We start from the raw sequence: 21,810 nt of genomic DNA, 5'->3' as shown, positions 1-21,810 counted from the left end.
GTTGATTCATAATGCACTCCCTTTGAGTGGACTCGTCCCACTGGCACATAAAACTGGATGTTAACGCGTGACCACGAGTGAAGAAATCCTGCAGGTAGACGAGCTGCGAAGGGGGGGGGGGGGCGGCGGGGCGGCAGTTAACATAATCCAAAGGTCAGAAACAGTCTTTGTTGCTGTTGTATTCAGACACTATTTCCAACAAATGTTTTGCCTGTTTGTGTGTTTTCTAGTGTCACATTTCTACTTGACATCTACATTTATTTATTTATTTATTTTTATTTATTTGGTGAAGCAAGATAAAGACAAAGAAAGTGATAACATATTTTACAAAACATAGCAAGACATAAAATAACATAAAATAACATAACGTAACATAAAATAACAAAATAACAAGTCAAAACATAATGCAGCATAACGTAATGTAACATAACAAGATGTAACTTAACGTAATTTAACTTACTATAACGTGATTTAACTTAACGTAAGGTAACATGACGTAACGTAACGTGACGTAACGTGACTTAACGTGACGTAACGTGACATGATGACCTACACTATTACAGAGAACATTGAGGTGACTTCTATATATTTTGATTTATTGAGAGGGAAGGGTTTGAAAGAGGGAGAGAAAAACACAAAAATATATAGGAAATAAACAAATAAAGTGTCAGGTATTATTTATTTATTTTCCTTCCTCTCCTACCAGGCAGATAACAGGTACTTGTTCCTTTCTGACTCAGCAAAGACTAAAATCTATGTTCATGTCAATGAAGAACTGTTGTAATTGGGGTTCAGGTGAAGGTTAAAACTCTTGTCACTTTGAATTATGTTTATATGCTGACGATCTGTTTTCTGAATGACATTTTAATAGAAAGGGACGTTGAATCTAAAGACTGGGGTTCACGTGTGGTTTTGGTTTATTTCACGTGCAACAAAATAATGTAATCGGCTGATGTCGAACACTTTCCTCTCAGACGGTGGATGAAACTCCCTCTCCCAGGTTTCTGGGGACTCACCTGCATCCCGACAACATCCCCTCCTCCTTTTATGCAAAGAAAACCAAGGTAAGTTTTAACTGTAGCAACAGATGACACAGAGAGAGGTCAAGAGGTCAGAGGTCACGTCACAAATAGGAAATAAAGCTGGTTTGAGTTCAAATCATTAGTTTATTCTCATATTCTTTTTGTTTGTCACATTTTTAATTTATTTAGGATTTTATGATTTTCCTACTCCTCTATTCTTTCTTTGTCACAGTTCAGTCAAATGTAAATGTAATTGATGTGTTTTATGTTTTACATCACGTCTCGTACAGATGCTGGTGATCTTCAGGAATCCCAAAGACACTCTGGTTTCCTTCTATCACTTCTCCAACAACAACCCAGTCCTCCCAGTCCAGTCCTGGGAATACTTCTACTCTCACTTCCTGAGTGGAGACGGTAATAAAATCGAGCCAAAGAAATTTTACTGGATGCTGATTATTAGGTCGCTGCATCTGATTATTGTTGGATCACATTTGATGTTTTAAACATTTTGTTTTATTACAACAAGAGGAAGATTTTCTAGAATTAGTTCTTTGTGTCCTCAGGACCTTGAAACTGAGACTGTATGAGGTAAATTACATCTTTTTTATGGATCTCCAGTGTGTTTCATAAAACATGATTACACAATCATTTTTCTTGTGCCAATGAACCGCATGAAAATTGCAAAACCAGCTGTGTATTAGACGGCCTCACACTAGTTTCTGACTCCCTAACTCTGCAGCTCTCAGCTCTGAAGCTGTAAATCTGTAAAAATGTTCATAAATGTAGTCAGTCCTAAAACAGCTGCTCACTGTAGCTTTAATCAAGCAAACCAGAGGAAATGGTGCCTTTGTTGGGGACTATTTTCAGCGGCGGATTGGTTTAGAGCTCTATAGCACAGAAGAGTTTGGGCTTTTAATATGAAATCTATACTTCATTCGAAATCAAAGTGTTAAATCCAGGAATCGATGAGACGGAACTGAACAACAACATAAACATCAAGCACAAAATCATGATCAATGAATCCAGATTTCCACATATTTTCAATCTTTGAGAAAATCTGAACTGATGTCAGGAGGCATGGAGTCACTCCAGATTATAAAATGTGACTTTTATTACACCCACCCATCCACCACAGAGCGCCACTTCTTGTTTGGCACATACAGTCACAGTGTGACTTGAGCTCCACTGGGTTTATGGGATAATAAACAGCGTGTTCGGCCAACTCAGCAGCTGGGTCAGGGTGGAAATGTTGGAGGCATTTAAATCCAGTTGGGGTAAAAGAAACCACTGTTTCTTTTACTACAGCAACACATTCATGAACATCACATCACAGAGCATTAAGAAGAAGAAGTAAATCATTATTTAAGCATATTTGATGTGAGATGTGATGTTATTTGGGATTTAAATTTCAGGTCCACGTCTTTTAATTTGGAATCCTGAAGAATTCCGTTGCCGCGGTTACCATGGTAACGCAGCAACCAGCCTGCTGAGCGGCTACTTTTTCAGCGGTTCTGAGGCTCTGCCCACCGTTGCCATCTTGGCAGCGCCCCTAACTCGCGGCTAATCCAAGAAAAGAAAGTCGGTTTAATAACTGTAAGCATTCGCTCCCGTTAGCATCGTTAGCACAGCTGGGCGTCTGAGTGCGCTGCTCAAAGGTTAACCCACTAGGTAGCCAATTAGCTAGCCAACTAGCTAAGCTAAAGAGTCAGGTATGGTGAGTGCAGCAACTGATACTGCTAATTAGTACCAACATATAAATAAGATAATACTATAATTTCACTCACCTGAAAAACCAGGTGCACAGACTTCTAGTGGACTGTGGCAGCCCACCTGTCACTCAAACTTTAAGCCTTAATAATATTTAAACAGGGGAGTTATATAAACAAATAGCTATAGACACCAAAACCCATTTTTGTAGCAGGCTGTAAACATGTTTATTTCTGCTGTAAAGTTGGATATTTTAACAAATAATCTGTATTTCCTCTGTCTGCTTCTCAATAAAAGTCCCCATACTTGAGGTCTTTTAATGTGAAGCAGCAGTAGTAGTAGGAAACGTTGGGTTAGTAGTAATTAGTAGTAGGATTAGCATTAGCAGGAACTGGATACACCTCTGATTTTGTAGGAAAGTGAACAGTCAGATGAATTCTATAAATGACAAAATTACAATGAGGTAAAATAGAATTACAGATCAACACTGAATCACATGCACACTCACTTTCCTGTGAATCCCTCGTGCACGTGAAGACAAACATAGACAGTACAATAAGTACCACTGAAAAGAAGTGGACCAGACGTACGAAGCAGCTTATAGTGGGAGGTACTCTGAGCTCTATAACTCTTCCAGTGTGACTGTAAACCATCATCGCTGCCTAGAGATTACAGAGCTGTAAAGAGCTTCACTTTATAGCTTTAATTACCCAGCAGGCACCTCAGGCAGAGCCGTGCGTGTGTGAGGCTGAAAACATCCAGACGCAGTGCTCAGATATCAGAAACATTTTGACCCAATTAAATTTAAACTTTTCGAAATCTCTGCTTTTATTTTACGCCACATTTTTACGCAAATAATGCTGGAAGACGTCGGTGAAGTTTGGAGTGTTTGATGTCGGGGTTAATAATTAGTTTTGTTTGTTGGAGCAGTTTTCAACAGTTAAAGACGTAATATTTGTTTTCATTGTTTGATTTTGTTTTGTGTGTGTGTGTGTGTGTGTGTGTGAAGTTCCTTGGGGGTCATACTTTGATCACGCTCTGGCCTGGGAGAAGAGGATTGACGACCCTAACGTCATGATTGTCACCTATGAAGAGCTAAAACAGGTGCTCACACGCTGATTGTTCAGTTTCTGTCGGACAGACTGTCGTGGCGTTGAAGCAATTTTAAAAAATAATTTTATTTTTTACATATGAAATGTTTAAAAATCACTTGTTTCAATGGAGCATTTGAATTAATAACTAAACTTTAAATGAGAAATTGACACGTGTAACACAAAAGGCAGGTGAGGTCTTGCTGTTGTCACCTGATGTTTGATGGTTTATCACCTGTATAATGTGATAAATTCATATGTGCTTTAGTTTCTGTTTCCATTTTCCAAACTATCTATGAGTGTTTAAACTCATTTCCTTCCTTCACGTAGTCTTGTTTAAAACCTCAGAGGACACATCGAGGTACAGACAAACAATAACTCAAATCAAACACATTATATGCAATTATACACACTAATTATGATAATTATATATACTAATGAGGCCAACTTAAAGTTCTGTTGAATAACATTGAAGTATGTGGGGCACAGATCCTCCTAACTCTGTCTGAATGTCTGAATGTCTGGGCCTCTGACATTCCAAGTGAAAAAGCTTCATAAATCAGGAAGGATTAGAGCGGATCCCTCCGCACTGATCCCATAACTATCTCCTGATGAAGCTTAATGCGCAGTGATCTACTGCAACAACAGGTCTGATGGTGCAACTGGCCGAACACCCGTAAATGAAATCCCTGTAATCCGACACAGAGAGGAGAACTCTTTCTCTCGTAAATAAAGGAAACAAGATTTATGTCTGAAAAGGAAATCCAACTTCAACCTCACTTCGGATCACAGCTGATCAATGTGGATTTTAAAAGTAAGTTAGATATTAACCCTTTCAGGTCTCATTTTCTACATTATTTCTTTGATTCACCTTTTAAAGGGTTCTTACATATAAATAACACCCAAGTGTTTCATATCACAACGTTGAGAACAACCTCCTCACCGTGCAAACAGACCATTCGGCCCAAATGATAAAAACCTAGTTTTTGAAATCCTTCAAATATTTAGTGAAAACAAAGATGAGTTGAAATGTGTTCAGCAAAGTCTGTAGGTTCATAAAAATAGAGCAACATGTGAGTAAAATAGATGAATGGAGAATAAATGCAATAAAATGAACTGAGTTGTAGTTGTCGTCTGTCGCTCTCACAGGAATATTTAAAGGAAAGTTGAGAGTCGACAGATTCTAACATTTAAATCATATTTCTACTTTGTACTAACGTAACGATATTAATAGAAACATCCATCGACCTCAGAGGGGTAACAGAACAAATTTCAAAACGACCATAGTTAATATTTCTTGAAAATATTGATTGAAACCAATGACTAATATTGACTCTTTCACAGTCGTTGGTTTCAGTTTATCTTAATGAATCACTTTAAGTTCACTTCCTCACTAACAGAGACCTGGAGTTTCTGTCGTTAATGGCTCTGTTTCGGTTTCCTGTCCTGCAGGACCTGAGCGAGGGCGTCCGTCAGATCTCCAGCTTTTTTGGTTTCAGCCTGACGGAGGCTCAGGTGCATCAGATCGCCGAGGGGAGCACCTTCACCGCCATGAAGGAGAGCTCCGCCAACTCCCACGGCACCATGGGAAATGTCATCTTCAGAAAAGGTTCCTGAATCATTTCACAAACGGCATCTTGGGTTTCACGTGAATACAGGAAGTTAACTGTGCCGTGTTTCTGTACCTGAACAGGTGAGGTCGGGGACTGGAGGAACCATTTTACACCTGAGCAGAGCCAAGAGATGGACGAGGCCTTCAACAAACACCTGGCGGGAACCAGGCTGGGAGCGAAACTCAACTACCAACTGCACTGCCAGTAGGAAGAGAGGGAGGAAGAGTTTGTAGAAGAAGAGTGTGCGAAGACTTTTCAGCCCTGAGCTGAGTCAGACCCCGACCGTGGCATCCACCCTCAACCACGCTAAGCTAAAGTGGAAGAGGAGGGTGTCAGAGGCCGCGCAGAAAGTGACAGGAAACGCTGCCTGCGAGGCTCAGCTCAGGGCTAAAAGTCCCAGTGTGAAGAAAGATGGAGGAAGAAGAAGAAGAAGAAGAAGAAGAAGAAGAAAACGTTGTTCTGCAATGGAAACTATTAAAGAATAGTTTGACATTTTGGGGGGTCAGTGCCACTTTTCTTCTCTGTGGATGGAACAAATAAGATGTTAAAGTGTTAAAGGTGATAGGTTACCTGTTTCCAGTCTGGCTGTGGCTTCATATTTACAGTAGTAGTAGTCATGACGATGAGTATTTCCCAAAATGTCAAACTATTCCTTATAACACCTCACAAGCACCTGGGAGTTAAATATCAGTGACAAAACGTGACAAACTCACTGTTCAACGACACAGAAAGCAAAAGGGAGAAATCTCTCTGATGTTTTGTTTTTCTCAGATTTTTCACCTGAACATTTAAAGCTGATAAAAACTGAGATTTCTGAAGGAACCTTTTGTCAGTTTGTGGAGACAGAAAATCCTAATTGGCTTAAACTCACCTCAAATCATGCAACTCTTCTTTTAGATTTAAACGTTAGTGCCCCCGTGTGGTCGCACCAAAGAAGACATGGTGGCAGACAGCAGGGCCACAAGATTAATTCAACATAAAAGCACATAAAAATCAAACCCTTCATATGGTTTTTGGTTGATGTTTGCTTTAAGCACATGCAGTTTGTATTCAGCTACTCAGATTCACTGAGTTTCCACCAAAATATCACAAGTGCAGCTTCAGTCAGCAGCTCAAGTCTCAGGTGTCAGATTTTTCCACCAGCACATGAATGTTAAGTGTCAGGTTGTTTTATTCACCGATGTTCAACAACTGATTAAAACACACAAACCGCTGAATTGTCTTTGTTCTGGCAGCTACCTGAACTCATGTGGAATTAATTCTTGAAACGTCATTCTGTGAAACTGTGGCATTGAAACAATACTGTGATGATATTATGGGCTGTTATAAATATGCACAGTCACTGTTTGTATAATTCATAATGTACAGTACATCACTGTACATGATCATGGTGAAAAATAAAACTCTTTTTCCAGACGGTTAGTTGTTTGTGTCCATCGTTATCACTCAGGGCTGAGACTCACATGATTATATATGTAAAGTGAGAATGTCACTTTAAATATATTATCCTTCACCTGAATGAGTAAGTCAAGTACTCAAACTATGCTGCATTCATGACAGTGCAAACAACATACAGGATTATGCAAAACCACTTTCAGAAACAACATGAAGCTTTAAATTGATCCGGGCTGTAGATTATGTTTACTGTTTAAAAATCCTCAGATTTGATACAGTTATGTCAGGATATTTCCTTTGCCACTATCTATGGGATGGTGAGATAACAAAATACAAAATACAAAACAACAACAGTTTGAACAACAAAAACAGTAATATACAGTATATAAAACAAGGTGAAGAATTAATACGTTTGTACATTGTATGTTCTGTTGACTGAAGTCTTCTAATCATCCAGAAAAATTAAAAGACACAGCTTTAATCTAAATCAAATATTATAAATTACAATCTATACATGAAAAATTGTATTTAAATGAATCAAAATTAAAGGGTTTTTTAAAATCATAATCAGGACTCAAAGTGCCTCAGATGTTTTTACTTCCTGTTTACAAATGTTTGTATTGAAAATACACAACAAGACATTTGAGGTTAAATGTCTGCAGCCCTGCTTTCACAGAATTCCCACCTAATAATTTATTGTTTTATTCATTATTTTATCTCATTTTACATTAATATTTTATATATCAATGCTTTCAACAATGTTTTATGTTCATTTTATGTCTTTTCTTTTCATGTGAGGCACTTGGTGCATGTCATTTCTTTGTTGTAAAGCACTTTATGTTTTATTTCTTGTATGAATGGTGCTATATAAATAACGTTTTTTATTGTTATTACTATTGAAAGACCTTATTAAAAAACGTTGTTTTGAAAATCCAGACCGGAAACCAAACGTCACCGGTTTTAATTTTGATAGGCCTGACCGGATGTCGCGTTGTTATTGATGTGGCTAACGCGGACTGACCTGACGTGTGGTCGTCTGTTAAGTGAATGACATCATGCGGGCTGCTGTCTGTCTCCATCTGCAACATGACGCCTTCAGACACTAACGGTTAGACGTGTATTTACGGTCTGCCGTTAAACTTCACCCGGTAAGAGCCGCACGTTAAATCCCATTCACGTTCGGTAATGATTCAGCGCTTGTTTCTCTGTAGCTAGCTAGCTAACGTTAGCCCGCGCTGCCCGAACAGAGCGGAGCATCAGTCCGGCGCAGCTAACGGCAGAGTTGGCTAATAATGCTAAAGATTGTGGGAGGAATTGACACTGTTACGCGGTTTTTTAGACGCAGAAAACAAACTGTAAAATGAAAAAAATATATATCCTGTTGGTTTTGTTTGTGTCTCGGGAGTAAAGCCGCTGTCCACCTGCTCAGGTCACCTGCTGCCTCCCAGTCTGTCCTCCTGGCTCCTGTTCAGGCTGAATACAACGCACTTTCAATGCAAATCAATGAGGTGTCCTGCTGCCACATAGAGGAATTACAGAACTCATTTATACATTAAAATACAGGAGTGTTGCTATGACAAATGTTTGCAATGAGCAGTGTAAAATTATCATTTAAGTTATTGTTTTTATTGATGGTAAATTAATTGACTTAAAGACACAAATTTAGAAACTTTTCATTGGGGAACAATAAACTGCATTTATTAATACTTACATTGGTTATTCAGTGTAATAAATGAATGCTAAATGAGCGAGTGTAAGTAATCTTATTTATGAAATAATATCAATTAATAGCTGATAATAATAAAAATAATAATTTCAAATAATCCACAGGCAGAGACAGATCAGGAGACACAGATGTGTTTTTCATGTTTATGATAATTACATCTGGTCCAGTCTTGTGCTGCAACACAGAGTATACATTTGCATATATGAGTCATTTATGCAGTTAATAACAATACACTTTCTGTCAGCCAGTTTTGTGCTTAAATAAACTCAAAGAAATAAACAAAATATGTTGACTGACTGAAATGGAGTAAATAATAATTAATGTCAGAAAAAAGTCTTTGCGTTATTGTAATTTTTATTTTTATTTTAGCTGGTTCCACTTACTGTGTAGTTCAGTAAAATTCCTCCATTGTGTATAAATGTTTCTATGATTTTTTCCACATGAATCAATTAATAATTTATTTTGTAAACTGTCAGAATAAGTGAAAAATGTTTTGTTCAACCAACAATTCAAAATTCAGAAATATTAAACATGTTATCACATCAATAGAAACATAAGCAGCAGAAAATGGAACTAGAGAATATTTGGCATTTTTGCTTGATGGTGATTTGAAATATTAATCGATTTTCAAGACAGCTGCTAAGTATCTCTGCTAATCGACAAATTGATCAATCAGCCATGTTTCAGCTTTGAATTTGTTTAATATTTCTATTTCATGATTAATGAGTTTAAATTTAGTCTGAAAAATGTCTGTGTCCAAACCCCAAAGATATTCAGTTTATGATGATATAAAACAGAAATAAACAGGAAATCGTCACATTAGAGAAGCTGGAGAATATTTGGTCTTTTTGCTTGATAAAAATTATTTTCTGCTTGTTAATTAATTAATTGTTTTAACTTTAATTGCCTCAGTTTTGTGTCTCATTACTGCAGGTGTGATGCAGCAGAAGTTGTGTTCCAGAGGTTCAGGTTCTTTCCTCTTGGAGAGGAACGGCCAGGCATGTGGCGCCATCACTGACCCTGTCACCTCCTGCGACCTCCCCTTCCGCTGCCCCCGCTGCGGTGAGCAGGAGCGTTTCCGCAGCCTGGCCTCGCTGCGCGCCCACCTGGAGTACCGCCACTCGTACCGCTCGCCGGACGTGGTCACAGGTGCCTTCAGCATCACCGGGAAACTGCCCGACCCTTTGACGGCGGCGATCCCCTGGCACGACATGAGCCTCCCGACCCGCAGGGGGCAGCAGAGCGGGGGGCGGCCTCCTCACGCACGCTCCCTAAGTGACAGCAGAGACAGCGGATACCTCCACTCCTACAGTTCTGTGAGAAGGCGCACGCAAAGCGTCGGCGTGGGAACGCAGGCCGAGGAGGAGGAGGAGGAGGAAGATGAGGAGGAAGGTTGCACAGATGATGAAGATGGAGGAGAAGAGGATGAGGAGGAAGACAATGGTGAAGAGAGAGATGGAGGTAGAAGTGAGGAGGACATCAAAATGTCCCCAAAGAAGTCAGATGCAAGTCACCATCACTTTAACCACCATCACTTCCCGTTCCTGCCTCTGGCTTCTCTTGGCCCCCCGCTGGACCCGGACCTGGACCCAGACCTGGACCTGGATCTGGACCTGGACCTGGTCGGTGCGTTCAGATTTACGTACTTACTCACTTATTGGTAGATGTAGGTTTTCAGGAAGTGGCAGAAACTCAGACTCAGATGTTCAGGAGATGGTGATCAGTGATCAATAATCATGATGACAGTATCAATCAGCACAGTCATGGTTACATCTGCAGTGACTCTCATTTCCTTTACCGTAACCAGAGCAGAACTCGTACTCTGGGTTGGAGACGGCGGCGGCCTCGGCCGCGGTGCGTCGGCGGCTGGCCAGCATCCTGCGGGCGGCCGACAGCACCATGCAGCGGCGGCTGGCCAAGGTGAGCACGGAGCTGGCCCAGACCGACACGGAGCTCCTGTGTGAGCGCGCTCACTCGCAGCACCTGGCCCAGGAGAGGCAGGAGGTGGCAGAGCGGGAGAGGTCGCTGAGCCGCCAGGTGGACGTGGCTGTCATGGTGATCGCCGCGCTGAGGGAGCAGCTCAACGCCTCGGAGAATGAACTGGAGCGACGAGAGAGGTAAACAGGCGTTACGTGCTGGAACTACAGCAGCTGGAGAATGGACTTTTCCCCTTTAACCTTTAATTTGAGCCTGCACATGCAGGGGTCCACTGGAATTCTGGGTACTTTGGCGTGGACCCAGGACACCCTGGCGGTAGATGTGATCCTGCACGGACCACCCGTGAATTGAAATGTCAAAACTCAGTCTGTCAGACGTCTGAAAACGACATGAACTTCTGACAGAGCCAAGAAATGCTGCTCACAGCTGTGCTCATGATGAAACTCCGTTAGCCGTGACAAGGCCGACTTAACGCCGACTTAATGCCGGAGTAGATTTAGTTATTGGCCCTTTGCCTTGTTGAGGTGTTGAGGGGTGTTATTGGTATTATTATTGGCCAGCCGCAGGTGAAAACTACATTTATTCAGCTGCTGTCCTTGATGACATAACGTCTGTTTTCCAGGGAGGTGATAACCATCCAGAAGTTTCTGGAGGCGGCGGCTCGACAGGAGACCTGCGGCAAAGTCCGGATCCAGCGCTTCATCGAGAACCTGCTGAGACGCATCGCTCTGGCTGAGAGACTGGTGGAGTATTACCAGGTCAACGGCAGCCCGTCTCAGTGCAACCACTACAAGGTACAACACACACATACACACACACGCTGTGTTCATCAAAGTTTAAGAAATGTTTTCTGCTCGGATTTTCGTCGTTGAGCGCTGGAGTGAAAACGTGACCTCTGACCTTTTGTGTCTCCTCAGCAGCACCAGCAGCCAACCAATAATGGACCTCACAGAATCACTAAAAGCAGGTGAGTCGCACCAGGAGTCATGACGGCAAAGTAAAATCATTTCAGTAGAATCACCAGAGGCAAATTAAAAACAAACCACCATTTTCCCGTTCAGTATTAAATAGATAAATAAACAAATGCACCACTTTTAAATTATTATATGAATAAATGAATTGGCTGTTGCTGATGACGGAGACCCAACGAGATGACAGTCTCTGCCACTTTTATCTTTATGGAGAGACCGACTCTGGCAGTCACGAAGGCGGACATTTTAAAACAAAAACTGCTGCCAAAGAAGCACTTATATTTATAATTTCATGGTCACATCTGTATTTTTCCTGTTTATCCGTATGATTATGACTTATTCATTTAATATTGAACACCTCTGGTCTCCAGATCAGACAGAAACAGCTCCGACCTTTGAGAAAATGTCAAGTCAGAAAGTTCAGACTGGACGAAGCCGTGTTGTTGGTCATGTTAAATTCATGTTCGCCTGCTCTGCTGAGGTTTAAACTCCTCCACAGTGGAGGAATGATCTGCAGTGAGGAAACACTTGAAGCGTTTAAAGCTGATGTTCTTGTAAAAGCTGTTGGGAGATACTTTAGTTGAAGTTTTCCCTGAAGAACATGAATATAAACTTTGTGTGTTTGGACTTTTAAAGCTCCATGTTTCTTCTTCTTCTGTGTTTTATTTGAAGTGTTGATCCATCAGAAGATATAAAAACCATCTCAGTGTAGTTTCACATCTCCTCTCTCAGGCTTCTCTCTGGAGCTCTAGTAACAACAGGTCTGTGAGCCAATCAGAAGAGAGGAGGCTCTGAGCCTCTCTTCTGATTGGCTGAATGTTTCCTGACTGGTCCAATAAAAATATAGCAGATTTCAGGTAAAAACACTCAGAGAAACCAAATCCTGCAAGGTTTGGATGGTGGGTCCAGGTGGGCGGGGCTTGGTGACTGCTTTGTTGTGACATCACAAAGTTCCAGAAGTCCTGACGGCTGGTTTTAAGGCTCAGTTTCTGAATACAGGCTGTGTGCATTTCTCTGTGGACTGAGGCTTTGATACTTTCACAGTATTAATATAGAAGCTAGAGCTGATCTATAATCACACTACACATGGACACAGACCTTTACACTGGAGGAGCTTTAAGAAATGCTTCACAGTGTTACAACCTCCTGTAGACTTAAAGAGTGGCATTTAAAAGTTAGTAGTTTTTCAGTTTGAATTCATGTCAGTTATAAAAACATTGATATTTGTGGACAAATTTGTGTTTAGGATTTAAAATCTAATTAAGTTCTATTGGAAGTTTCTTTTAGATTTATCTGTCACCGTTTTAGACATCACCAGCTGACGGACGTCACCTCTTGAACTAATCAGATTGAGCTGTAAAAGGCTCATTGCTCGGCAGGAGTCGTCCTCTAACAGGTGGAACAGGTAAACTGCTGCTGCTCTCAGTCACAGCCAGAAGGCGACACAGCGGCTGCTCGATCGTCCACCAGGACTCTGAGTCGTCGTCATGTTTAATTCATCGCTGAACATGTGACACTTTGTCCTTCTGCTCAGTCCCTGGAGTGGCATCACCTGTGATTTTTGTCTGGAGCTCTTTGAATTACATCATCTTGTTGTGCCTTCTTCTTCTGCAGTGAATTTAAGGCACCAACCACCGACTCCTAACAGTAGTGGTTGGATAATAACGTAATTTGCAAATCCTGATAAAATTTGGAGTAAATTTGTTATTGTTTTTTTTTAAATCACTAAATCACTATGAAGGAGCAAGTGAAGACAAAACAAGAAGAGACACATGAAGCTCTTGTGTAACTTTAATTAAAAAAAACTGCTCATGTTTCCGTGTCGTTCCCAGGTCGGCGGGAGGTCAGCTGTCCTCGTCCGGTCTCCATGACAGCAGGACCCACTCCTCCTCCCAGTTCGGCAGCCGTCCTCCGTTCTCCAAACCCGGCGCGGAGCGAGACCGGGAGCGGGAGCACCGGGAGCGGCTGGCCCAGTCGTCCAGGTTGTTCTGCCGACCCGAGCACAGAGACGACATCTGGAACCACCAGCGCCGCCGCTCCGCCGGGTACGAGGCCTAGAACTGTAGGGACACGCCGGGGAGAGGGGACGTCAGCGGGTAAAACCTCATTACACAGTGACTTTATTCCAGTGTGATAACCTGTGGAAAAGTACTGCAAGGTCACAGCCACATCAAGCTTCTATGGAGTAGCTCATATTAAACAATTCTCTTCAGTACAATTATCCATTTAAAACAATAAAGTCCTCGAATCACATTTAATATGACCGCAAACCTTTTACCAACAAAAAGGTTTCCCGCAATCTGATATTCTTGAAGCAGTTAAGAATCAGAAAATCAAGTTTAGCAATGTTTCTTTCACATGGAAACGTTGGAAAATCTTCAAATTTAGGCAAAATGTCAGTGACGTACTATTAACTGAAAAGTCACAAGATTTTAGGTTAAAATGAGACCATTCCTAAAAAATATATGCATAAAGATTATTTCAAATAATTTTACAAATGTCACATTAAATGTTTGTACAGTTCCCTGGAAATTTATATTGAGTTATTTATGTAAATCAAACCAGAGCTGCAACGATTAGACGAGTAATTGATTGACAGGAAGTTAATTTCTTTACCAGCTTCTCAAATGACAGCGGGAAACTGCAATGAACACTTGTCACTATTTAACTGTCAGTTTACAGAGGAAACGATTAGCAGTTGTCAGCTGCAGCCTCTAAAGTAAACAATAAAGAAAACCTTAGACAATAAGAAATAATGTTTATTTAAAACATAAATCAAAACCTCTTTTATAAATGACTGCTAGTTGGCTCTGGGCAGACTGATCCCTGATGAGAGAATAAAAACCAACTTTTCCATCTTGTTTCAAACACATCACAGTATCTAATACTGTGTAACAGGGTTTAAGAACATTATGCAATAATGAATATTACTGCATGAACAGTTTTTTTATTGCCAACACTGCTATTGTGTATTTTGTACTTTTCCATCGATTATTTCACTGAAGTAAACCACAGCTACACTGGGTGCTTCTCAGCAGGATGCAAGTGTGGATAAAGTTTCACTATTCAAACACAGAAATGAACGACAGCTTCACGTCTTTTATCTGATTTGACGGCACAAATCTTAATATTTAGTGCAGGATAATTAATAATTTAGTGACACTTCAGTTCTGAATTCTTTCCTTTGTATTTTAGAGAAACTTCAGGTAAAAATGTGATTTTATATTCGTTCACTGGTTTAAGATTTAATCACAGTCGAGTTCTGATCATGGAAACGAGTTGGTTTCTTCCTGAAGTGTAAATAGTTCCCAGTGCTGTTGATGACACGTCCTCTCCTCTGGTCCAAACCTTCACGTCTCGGCCTGGTTCCCCAAAAACTCCCGATCAGTCCGGTTGTCTTCTGTCTGTCTGTGCTTTTAAGGCCAAACGGCCGCGATCGATGATCAATCATCTTGATAGATGACGCACCTCCAAACAGCATGTGTCCCATGTTAGCTTAGCATCCTGAACCAGGCGCCGCAGGTCTGTCAAGCTTTAATTTCTCCCCTTGTTGAAGCGACAGTAAGAGACTCACTATGCATTTAAACAGTTTGGATGGTGGTGTTTTCTTTTACCTTCTCTAACACCAAAAACACAGTGTAAAGAATAGATCAACAGTGTGTTTGTCAGCTCCAGAGCCGGGCAGATGCTGTATGGATTCGGCCCTGAATTGGCCCGTATTTGCGAATGTGGTTCGAAATCACGACACCAGATTTATCCCCTGAGCAATTAACGATCGAGCTCCTGGCGCTCTGTTAGGTCAGAACGTTTTCTCGGCTCTGCAGTTTGGTCGGTTCCACAGTCAGATTTCCCACAAGTTGACGAGTGATCCTTTTTGAACCTTGATTTTATTCACTGGAGTAATATTTTACATCATGTGGGTGAAACTGTAGCTTTGATATCATGTTGCCTGCATCTGCAGCTCCGTATTATTCTTTATATCTTCTTACTTCCTGTTTATTATAGAATTGCACAAAGTAACGCTGCCTTTCCGTCTCTCTGTCAACACTGAGGATGAAGTAGTTTTGTTTGAGTAAAACTGGAGACGCCGCCAATACCGATCGTGTTCGTCGTGGCATCCCCAGATAAAACTGACCGGGAGTCCCGTGGTTAACGCTCAGCGTGAGCTTGAGGTCGTGGCCGATCAGTTGATCTGTAGTGTGAGTGTGAATGTTGCAGGTTGAGGTCGTGCAAAACATGCATCTTAAATTAATGCAACGTACTCACACCGGCCTTAATTTAAGCTACAAACATTAGCATATCTGGCTAACTAGCTTCCTACCTACATTAGTGCCCCAGCGTTATTTCCAAGGGGCATTTCATGCTACACAAGTTTATGAAGTGACTGTTTGAAAACAGAAACTTGTCTGTAAACTAAGCATCTGGAGACAGGGTTATTAACCAGCTCATGAAGCTAACATTAGCATAATTAGCTTGCTAGCAAAATCTGCCAGCAACATTTTCTTTAGCCGACAGAAGTCTGCTTTTGTCTACCTCTGTCTGAAGTCTAGGAGCCAGTGTTTATAGAATTAATAATAATATTCAAGCTTGACAGACAAAGTGAACAATTAATAAACTGCTGTTTCCATCAAACCTGCACCACCAGCAGCATCAAGCCTCCCTCCAGTATCAGAGTAGTCATGGTCAAACTGGTGGATCAGATTGCTGACAGATCACTGGTTCGTCCTCATCACCGGAGTCATTGTGCCATAAAACATATAATCTACACTTCATCAGCAACTATTCATATCTTTTTTTTCATTGAAATATTTTTTGATTTGGAAACAGCTTCCTCTCAGAGGCTCAGACTGGAAGCTGGAGGAGGCTGTGGATGTTTTTTGGTGCTTCTGTTACCGTCAGAAATGAATTATGTGGCTAATGATCCCTCATATTATTCATTTGGTTTTCATTGTATCTCTGTATTTTTCATCAGATATTTAAAGTTATAAAGTTATTGTCACATATGCACAACAAAAATGAACATGAAGCATGTTTTGTAGTTGAGATGTTGGTTCGCTGATTTGGTTTGTAAAGCACAGACAGGACTCTGATGACACCAGACCTGGGTCACGTCATTGCTGCATATAATTCTTGGCTTGTGTTAGAACCGGCTTCAGATGCCAGGTGGCTGGGGTTCACCACAGTCGGACCAATCCGGACACTGTCTGGTAACTGTGTATAGACAGAAACGTTATGTATGTTGAAAATACTTTATTGTGTTTTTTATTTTTCCTGGCAGTCGTGGTCCGACTGTACGTAACCAGTCACCCACCGGTCTGCCGCCAAACCAGGAAGTGTAGTGGAGGGTAAACGCAGATAAACACACGTTTACCCATGTTTTGGTTTGTTGAACACTCCACCTTTATTTAAAGGAGCAGTTCAACATTATCAGGAACGCTTGTTTTCCATCTTAACCAGAATCCGATCAGAAGATAGATCAGGTTCAAGAGATATTCAGGACGTTTTAGCCTAGCTTAGCATAAAGACTGGATGGAGGGGGGGGTCTGCTAGCTTAGCTTCATTGAGGTAAAAACATTGTATTTTTATTCTTGTCAGCAAATCTCATAAAAAGCCAAAAACCCCAAATTAATGTGTGTCAATCAGAAAAGCATCAAATTCGCACTACAACACAAAATGTTGATTAATCCGCCGCTGAAAATAGTCCCCAACAAATGCACCACTTCCTCCAGTTTGAGTTAAAGGAGCTATTTGTAAGATTTGCTATCACTACATAGTTAACGTTAGCATTAGCAGCTGTTTACTCATCAGTCTAAAAGAAACATTGTTGTGAGCTCAGCATCAAACGTCATCCTTTACTCTCCAGTGGTGAAAAGTAACGCTTCTATTTCTATCACTACTTCTACTGACGTTAGCATGCTAACCAACTAGCCTCTGTTACTTTCCGATAGCGAGTCACTGTATCGTCCAGTCTGCCCTGAAGAAGTAACGCTGCTGAGAATGCGCATTATAACTTCTTGTCTTGTAAATGCAACAATAGCTGAAGCCAAGACGGGTAAGTGAACAGCTGTTAATGCTAACGCTCGCTAATAGCTAAACTTACAAATAGCTCCTTTCAAAAACTAAATTTTCCAGCTGTTTTGGGAAATTAAAAATTAAGCTATATATTTGAGAGCTATTTTATACTTATTGACATCTTCAGAAGGAGCCAATGAGCTTGTTGACAATAAGAACAATAATTTATAACATCAGATTTATCCTTTAATTCCTTTGATAAAGTCTTTGTGCTAACGGCTTTGGAAAACGTACCCTCCACTCCACTGCCAGATGAAACGAGCCTCGTACATGCAGCAGCTCTGGCGGACACCACACATACAACGAATGTACTCTGAGTTAACGTATAGCTCATACCGAAGAGATGCCGTGCTTTAACGCCCGAAGTCTGCCGGGTCTTAAACTCGCTCTCGTTCACACACAGAAACGGGTGGAGATTCTCCGATCTCACACACACACACACACACACACACACACACACACACACACACACCAAAAACAAACAAAAACAAAAAACGAACGACGTCGTTATCAGCGCTCTCATCCAAAGTGACTTACAGTGCCGTGAACGCTTACAGTACATCTGCAGTAAACTAAACAAACTCATGACGGCTTGTTTAATAGAATCATTCCTCTCTCTGTATCGTTCCGTACGATCTGTTTACACGTCATCTTTTGCACTCATCCGGTCATAAGAATGTAAATGTAAAAGACGGTATTCGGTGTAAAATGTATCTTTGCTGTCATTGGTTTAGGTTTTGTTGACGGTGTTAATAGATATTTTGTATACAAAGCTATTATGTGTCGTCAAGTGGAAGTAGTAGTCCGACAGTACTTTAACTTGGCAGAACAACCACAAATCATGTCTTTTTATTTTTTTATTTTTCAACAGGGTGTCTGCCGGTCCTGGAAAAGTCTTAAATTACGTCGACTAAATTCAAGTCCTTCAGTGTTTTACAAAACTTGAACATACATCTTGGTGTGTTGTTCTTCTGCTGATGCTTCCAGTGGCGACCCTAGACTCCGGGGGGAAGAGGCCCATCAAAGAGCCCCCCCTCCCCTCCCCTCACATGACTCTTGGCAGACGCTACAATTTACAGATGTCCCCTAAACGCCTCACACGCAGACAATGGGTAGATGCTAGCTACAGCACATCATCAGGGGCCAGCAGTGCACTGTATCGTGTCTTTTTAAGGTTTAAGGAGGTTTATAGTTGTCACTGCAAAATGTGCCAATATGAGGGGCCATCGGGGGCCCCCTTTTCCCCCTTGGGGGTCCCCAAGCATTTGCCTGGTTTGCCTCCTCTGGATGCTTCATATACTTTAATTTTGTAGTTATTACAAGTGCGTCGCTCTTATTTAAATTTCTAATTGGCATTAATAAGAAAGTCTTGATGAAAGTGAATGGACCTCGCAGGCACCCTTATCAAAGACCATGATTTGTTCCAAAGTTATTGGAAGTTGCCAATATTTTTAAACCAGATGATGTACAGTGTTTTTTTGTTTTCTTTCATCAGTTGAACAAACTGAGTCAGATTGAAATATTAGAATTTCCCGATAATACATGTTAAATGGAATATATATTGAATATAAAGTTTAAAAGAGAAAAAAAAGCATTAATCATCAGTTTTTAACTAAACCCTGAAACGCAGAGGGTAAACTGCTTCTCACCACATCAAAACCTGATCCAGATTAATCTGGATCAGGTTTCCCCCTGAGTGTCCCAGAGATCTGTGTGTGGTCAGACCAATGAATCCTGTCGCACTGAGACTGAGTGTTACCGCTGCTGTCAATCAAAAACCCAGTTTCTCTTCGTTTCTCAGCGACTGAAAGAACCAAGAGCCGACACACAAACGTCTAAATCAGTGAACGTTTTTTTTTTGGTTTTAAACCAAAAATGAAAACACGTAAAAAACACAGAGCAGTTTTTCCGTTTCTGTCGTCAGAATTAATAAACGAAAAACAAGATCATCAAATTGGAAGAAATGGTCCCATTTTGGTGTGAAGGTAAATATTTCAAAATAAAAGCCAAGAGGATAGTGTAGACAGACAGACAGTTTGTTTGTTTATTATATGTTTATTTGTTTATTTCTCTGACATGGATGAAGGGATTAAATTTTTGGGGTTAGATGTGGAATATCTATGAATTTAAATTTTTTTCTGGTGTCTGTTGAAACGACCTTAGAGGCTTATTATGTAGTTCTGTTTATTTTGCTCTTAATGATTAAATAAATCATCTAAACTCTGCAGCTCTGATCACAGTCTTGATGTTTTGCTCTGGTCAAAATCACTGAAAAGCGAGTGGTTGGGTTTTTATAAACAGCAGCGTAACTCCTGAAAGGTGTGTGTGTGTGTGTGTGTGTGTGTGTGCGTGTGTGTGTGTGTCTGTGCATGTGCGCAGTGCTTCAGGTTTACATCTGGTGAACTGCTTCCTGTTGTGAGTGTCTGGTGCTCGGACACTGGACGGTGGTAGAAGGTGCATGACGCAGACCTACTACTACCACTACTACTACATATGTAGCTTTTGTGTTACTGTGAAAGCATGCTTCATATGTAGCGGAGAAAAAAAAAAAGCAAAGTACTTATAAAATACTGTTATCTTGTACTACTATGTGTACTTTTGTAGCAGAGCGAGGTCTATTTTAATGGTATTTGAAGGAGAGTTGCACTAAACCAACGGAGAGCTCTTAGCTTGGAGCTGTTGGGTTTCATACAGAGGGAGTGTTGTAAACCGGACAATCAGCAGGGTTCATGCACAGGTTCGGAAAAGTCTGGAAAATCAATTTTATTACTTCTGTGTTTTGGGGGGAAAATGTGCAAGAGAGAAAAGAGAAGTGGGTGAAACGGTAACCGAACACGTATCCTAACCGGAGTTAATGTTAGTTTGATTCTTACGACACTACTACCTTTCTTGCCGTGAGTCGGTAGAGACGAAGTTAGTTTTATGTTGTGGCCGAGTTTGATATCCCCGAGTTCATCATGTTCGTCTGTAGGGATTTCGTTTTGCAGAAGTAATCTCTAGTTTTGTGCCTTCACTCAAAAACTCTGTAGTCTGTATAACACTGTGCAAAATGCAATACTGTGAAGACCTGGAAAACTTTTTATGTTGAAACTTGTTGGTCTGTGATGAAACCATTGAAGATTAAAGAACAAACATGACACCGAGACGAACGCCATGTTTTGTTGTTATTCACAGGTTGTGGATTTCATCACTGGTCTCCAGATAAAACTGAAACATGTCAAAGTCCGACCTATTAAATTTATTGTAATGCTTTACTCATTAGTTACTCTGCAGGTTTATTTTACTAATTCAAGTATTGTGTTATTTATTATTATTATCGACACTCGGCCCCAAGCCTATTATCTGCTGATTCTCTAAAGTACACGCAGACTTGAACTTGACGTTTCAGGTGATCGTCTGGATATACTGTTTGTTTCCAGCCTGTCTGACATTAACATGATTAATGCAATGTAATAATTACTTATGAATACAAAAATAAGACCCAAGTTAAAATAAACAGCAATAAAATTAAAAAAAAAAAGTACTTACAGTTGATTAAGCCTCATTGACTTGTGTCTATGTTTATTTATAAACTCAAGTAAATTTTACATTTGTTGAATGTCACTAAACTTATATATTCAAATTAAGTGTAATTTTATATTTGTATTCTTCCATTTACATCTGTTGTTTTTAACTGTGATCTTGGGATTAAAATTACTTTTTAAAAGAAACAAAGTCAAAACTTGAATCTGAAGAATGTGACACGTCTTGGAAAAGTTAAATAAAGAGATAAATACTGTAACGTGATTTACTGTAACTTACTGTATTTTTGTTGCAGTACTCACAAACGGCCACTTGGGGTCACTGTTTTCACATGAATACTTCAGTGTCTTCCTGTTCACAGAGAGGCTTCACAGGCTGCTCTGGGTTTTTACCTCAACATGGTTCAACATCTTGTTCATCAGTAACTGATTTCCAACATTTCCCATAATTCCCCCTGTGAAGTTCCAGTGCTCAGGTGAGTTTTTTTTATTTAGGAGCATTTTATTCTTGATTGTTTCCTGAGTGATCCAATAAAAATATAGCAGATTTCAGGTAAAAACACTCAGAGAAACCAAATCCTGCAAGGTTTGGATGGTGGGTCCAGGTGGGCGGGGCTTGGTGACTGCTTTGTTGTGACATCACAAAGTTCCAGAAGTCCTGACGGCTGGTTTTAAGGCTCAGTTTCTGAATACAGGCTGTGTGCATTTCTCTGTGGACTGAGGCTTTGATACTTTCACAGTATTAATATAGAAG

The 21,810-nt window shown here is 40.5% G+C and overlaps 2 protein-coding genes across 2 annotated transcripts in view; both read left to right on the top strand.

The window, feature by feature from the left end:
- sult6b1 (sulfotransferase family 6B member 1) overlaps window positions 1–5,961 on the top strand; it is a 22,950-nt gene extending 16,989 nt beyond the window's left edge. Inside the window, exons 3-7 of the mRNA XM_022748661.1 lie at window positions 975–1,064; window positions 1,313–1,436; window positions 3,739–3,833; window positions 5,273–5,429; window positions 5,514–5,961. Coding sequence (XP_022604382.1) covers window positions 975–1,064; window positions 1,313–1,436; window positions 3,739–3,833; window positions 5,273–5,429; window positions 5,514–5,641 — 594 coding nt within the window. The 3' untranslated portion in view covers window positions 5,642–5,961. The remainder of the gene's footprint in view (window positions 1–974; window positions 1,065–1,312; window positions 1,437–3,738; window positions 3,834–5,272; window positions 5,430–5,513) is intronic.
- A 1,883-nt stretch (window positions 5,962–7,844) lies between these two features.
- On the top strand, window positions 7,845–21,501 carry znf365 (zinc finger protein 365). The gene is made up of 8 exons (XM_022748652.1): window positions 7,845–7,976; window positions 9,488–9,897; window positions 9,982–10,180; window positions 10,362–10,671; window positions 11,115–11,286; window positions 11,410–11,459; window positions 13,296–13,508; window positions 21,419–21,501. Exons 2-8 carry the CDS (start codon window positions 9,493–9,495, stop codon window positions 21,480–21,482), a joined length of 1,413 nt encoding a protein of 470 aa, XP_022604373.1. The 5' UTR covers window positions 7,845–7,976; window positions 9,488–9,492; the 3' UTR covers window positions 21,483–21,501.
- Window positions 21,502–21,810: the final 309 nt, after the last annotated feature.

This window comes from Seriola dumerili, unplaced genomic scaffold (genome assembly GCF_002260705.1).
Source record: "Seriola dumerili isolate Sdu_G_001 unplaced genomic scaffold, Sdu_1.0 BDQW01000127.1, whole genome shotgun sequence".
Classification (NCBI taxonomy): domain Eukaryota; kingdom Metazoa; phylum Chordata; class Actinopteri; order Carangiformes; family Carangidae; genus Seriola; species Seriola dumerili.
The sequence above is the reverse complement of the archived record's forward strand: the minus strand, read 5'-3'. Positions and strand labels throughout refer to the sequence as shown.

Bases quoted from the DNA above. Each gene is read 5' to 3' on its own strand.
- znf365 (XM_022748652.1), top strand. From the start codon at position 9,493: ATGCAGCAGAAGTTGTGTTCCAGAGGTTCAGGTTCTTTCCTCTTGGAG. The intron at 10,181-10,361 runs GTGCGTTCAGAT...TACCGTAACCAG, and splicing joins TCTGGACCTGGACCTGGTCG to AGCAGAACTCGTACTCTGGG. The intron at 13,509-21,418 runs GTACGAGGCCTA...TCCTGTTCACAG, and splicing joins CAGCGCCGCCGCTCCGCCGG to AGAGGCTTCACAGGCTGCTC.